The 4,159-nt window shown below is 33.7% G+C and overlaps 1 protein-coding gene across 1 annotated transcript in view; it reads left to right on the top strand.

Moving 5' to 3' along the window:
* The first annotated feature begins 543 nt into the window (after positions 1 to 543).
* Positions 544 to 4,159, top strand: part of LOC113052657 (tricarboxylate transport protein, mitochondrial-like) — an 18,431-nt gene continuing 14,815 nt past the window's right edge. The window contains exon 1 of the mRNA XM_026217051.1: positions 544 to 691. Within this exon, the coding sequence (XP_026072836.1) occupies positions 625 to 691 (67 nt within the window). The 5' untranslated portion in view covers positions 544 to 624. The remainder of the gene's footprint in view (positions 692 to 4,159) is intronic.

Here is a 4,159-nt window from a genome sequence, read left to right as displayed (position 1 = left end):
CCAATAAATACATAAATAAAATAAAAATGAATAGTTAAAAATTAACACATTTTATTAAAAATAAGTGAATAAATATAACGGATCAATAAAGGAGTAAATGACTTTATAAAACAAATACAAATTATTAAATTTAGTCCTAAATTTTTTTTTTTTTGTATTACGTTGTATTTATTATTTTAAGTTTTGTATTATTAACTGTTATTATTATTACATTTAATGTATTTTTCATTAATACACTCCTTTATTTATTCCCGCATGTATAAATGTACATATTTAAATATTGCCACATTTAATTATTTCTCAATTCTGCAGACTGAGCCTCCACACTGCAGTTTTCTCTTGTTTCTTTTTCATTTAACAGTGAATTTAACTGCTGTCAGTCTGATGATGTAAAGGAGTTATAGGTTGGAGATCCACTTTTAACTCGAGTTTCGTTTCTGGAGGGCGTGACGTCGAGAGTGAGTGAGTGAGTGAGAAAGAGAGTGATGCGAGCCCCGCCCCCGTGGGCCGATCTGTCCGCTAATTGGCTGAGAGCAGTCTCGTGTCATCGGTCTATGATCGGCGGATCGCGCGCTGCTCTCGGATGAAACAGTGTTGCGCGCGTTCGTGAGAGTCCGACTGAAGATGACGCGTGAACGCGGAGCTGCGGCCAAAGCCAAACTCACTCATCCTGGAAAAGCCATCCTGGCAGGTCAGTTTATACACATCACTAACATATACAAACTCAGAACTCATTAATAATCCAGAACTGAAGTTTCCATAACCCATCTGAACTCAGAAGCTTCAGAAAAGGAGTGACAATAATGACGAATGGGTTTATGTTGGTTTCTACAGTGAAATATGTGTGATTAATATATTCAGAAAACTCCTTTACAGTTACTTGTGTGTGTGTGTATATATATACTTTTGGACGACAGTATCAGAAAAATTATTAATGTGTAGCAAAACCGTTTCTAATATTGATATTAAATCAGCATATTATCCTGATTTCTGAAGATCACGTGACAATGAAGACTGGAGTAATGATGCTGAAAAATTTAGCTTTGATCACAGAAACAAATAACATTTTAAATTATGTTCAAATAAAAAAAAATATTTAAAATGTTAAAAATATTTCAGAATATTACTATTTTTTCTGTATTTCTAGTCTAATAAATGCAGCCTTGATGAAGAGAAAAGAGACTTCTTTAAAAAAAAAATATTACACGTCTTACAGATCCTGAACTTTTGAATGTCAGTGTGTGTGTAAATATATATATATATATATATATATATGTGTGTGTGTGTGTGTGTGTGTGTGTGTGTGATGGATTACATATCTACATTTATGATTCATACTAAGTAGTCGACAAAAGAATAAGAAAAACAGTTGATTTCAGCCACAGTTGACTTCATTCTGCTAAAACAGAAAAAGGCTGATTCACTCATAAGCAGAAGAGAGATGAATGTTATTATTAATGCATTAGAGATTACACACCGTGGTCAGAGAAAGACAGATTCTTATGTGTTTAACCTAAAGTCATAGTTTTAAGATGACGAAACTTAGTCAAAGGGTGTTAAAATGCTAAAATATACTCATTAATAATTAATAACAATGATAGTTTTATAAATAAAATTAACCATACTAATGTCTGATTGAAAGAGCAATGACTGAAGCCCTTAATTGTATTTATAAATGTACATAGGCATAACTATTCCTTGCACAGCTGCTTTATGAAAGCAATAATCAACTCAAGGCTCTATTCTTTGCACCGCTGCATGAACGCAGTGTGATGATGCTCTTATTACAGATGGAGAGCCGTTATAAAGTGGGTTTGGTCATCACGATCTCTCTCTCACCTGTTCTCTGGGTAATTGGTGATCTAACTACCATCTGGAAACTGTTCTTCTGAAACCAAATGACAGGTTTTAATGGCGGTGATATTTTCTCTCTATACTGTGTGATGGTGCTGCTCCACCCGTCTGTAATTACACAAACCAGCCTTCGGTGGAAATGCCACGTCTCATGTGCAGAAGAGAATATGACAGGCTGTGAGCCCACTTTAAACCAGTCGTTTGTCTTTATTTAACACAGTAATTACCGTTGTGATAATATGAGGAGAATACTGGGTTTATTTGCAAAAAAATATAATGTTTTGTACTATGTTATCATGTTTTATTGTGTTAGTTAGCTGTATTGTTAAGTAATTTTTTTTATTATTTATAAAACAAAACAAAACAACTACAGTCTGATTGAGATTAACTGGAATGAACAATGAAAAGAGCAAAAAAAAAAAAAAAAAAAAAAATATATATATATATATATATATATATGTATATGTATGTATATATAAATATTTGAGAATTATAAAAAATAACAAAATAAAGGAATTATTGTCTTGATGAACCAAATACAATTAATATTATTACATTCTGTCATTAAAAAAATATTAAGGTTAATAAATGAAAGGATAAAAAAATAATAAAATAAGGAAAAAATGTAATTTTATTATTTGTATTTTTATTTATCTTTTTTATGTTTATTTTTATTTATCTTTGTTATTATCTATGCATCCATCCATCCATCCATGCACTGGGAAATTTACTAAATATCTTCATGGAACATGATCTTTACTTAATATCTTAATGATTTTTGGCATAAAAGAGAAATCAATAATTTTGACCCATACAATATATTTTTGGCTATTTCTACAAATATACCCCAGAGACTCAAGACTGCTTTGTGCTCCAGGGTCACACACACACACACACACACACACACACACGTATGTATATGTGTGTGTGTGTAATGATTTCAGTGCAGGAGGATGTTTTGAAGACGACTTTAACAGATGGATCTCAAATATTCAGAAAGTGCTTTTAGTCATTTCCTTTTTTTATTTTAAAAGTGTGTTTGTACTCTTTATTCACACTGATATGTTTGTTTGAGACGCTTCTGGAAGTTCAGATTCGGATTGTTTTATATTATAGAGCAGCTCTGGTTTACTGTCACACAAACCCTTCAGTGACCTGGAAACATTTCACACGCTACACACACACGGCAGTTTTCTACAGTCACAGGAATGAAATGTGTTACTTTAAATATAATCATTTTTTAAACGTGCTCTCGGCTTCTGAACGCTGCTGTATATTGAAGTCTGTCAGAAAGCTCAGATGTTTCATCCGGTCGTGTTTCAGTGATGGCTCTCTGCCTGCGGGCGCTTCGGTCTAATGGAGAGCCGTCAGATTGCCGCTATTGGGTTTTCTTCATCACTCAAGCCCTTTATTACAGCCATTGTTGTGTAAGAGTGTGTGTGTGTGTGTGTGTCGCCGGGAGGCTGCAATTAAGCTCAGTGAGTGCTCCTCTCCTCTCCTCTCCGGTCTGCTCATCAGCGTCTCTACCCTTCATTCACAATCACTTCTTCTTCCGTCCGTCCGGCTGATTTCGTCTGTCTCTCCTGAGAGTCGCTCAGGATTGCTTGAGTAGACCAGACATCATGTATTAGAAGAGCTGTAACCTCGGTGTTTGCTTCCTCAAGAAACATGAAAGAATTATGCACCTGTCATCTGAAAAACACTTCCTCCGCCGGGAATCACCATCTCATTAAAACTGCGACTTAATAAGAGTTAGAAATGAACTTTGTGTCATTATTCACTCACTCTGAATCAGAGGACATCAACGTTTAGGGACAGCAGGAGTTCTTTTATCAAAAATAAATTAGTGCTTTAATTGAACAAAGATGCATGTTTGTTAAAAATGTTGAAAAAGATTTCCATTTCAGGTAAATGCTATTCTCTTGTGCTGTTTATTCATCAAAAAACCCCTGAAAAAAAAAGTAGCACATTTTCCACAAAAATATTACTATTACTTAAACTATTTCCAACAATCAGAAATATTATAGAATATTATTATTATGATTTCTGAAGATCATGTGACACTGAAGACTGGAGGAATGATGCTGAAAATACAGCGGAGCATCACAGAAATAAATTGTTGTTTAAAATATATTCACATAGACAACAGGTTTTTTTAAATTCTAATAATATTTAACAATTTCACTCTTTTTACTGGATTTTTAGTCTAATAAACAAGGCCTCTGTGAGCAGTCGAATTAACCGACCCCAGTAGTTTCAGAATATCTTCTCTTCCATATAATGAAAGCATATCCATGGCTATTTA

This window comes from Carassius auratus, chromosome 33 (genome assembly GCF_003368295.1).
Source record: "Carassius auratus strain Wakin chromosome 33, ASM336829v1, whole genome shotgun sequence".
Taxonomy (NCBI): Eukaryota; Metazoa; Chordata; class Actinopteri; order Cypriniformes; family Cyprinidae; genus Carassius; species Carassius auratus.
Note: the sequence above shows the minus strand (reverse complement) of the source record. Positions and strands in the feature narration are given on the sequence as shown.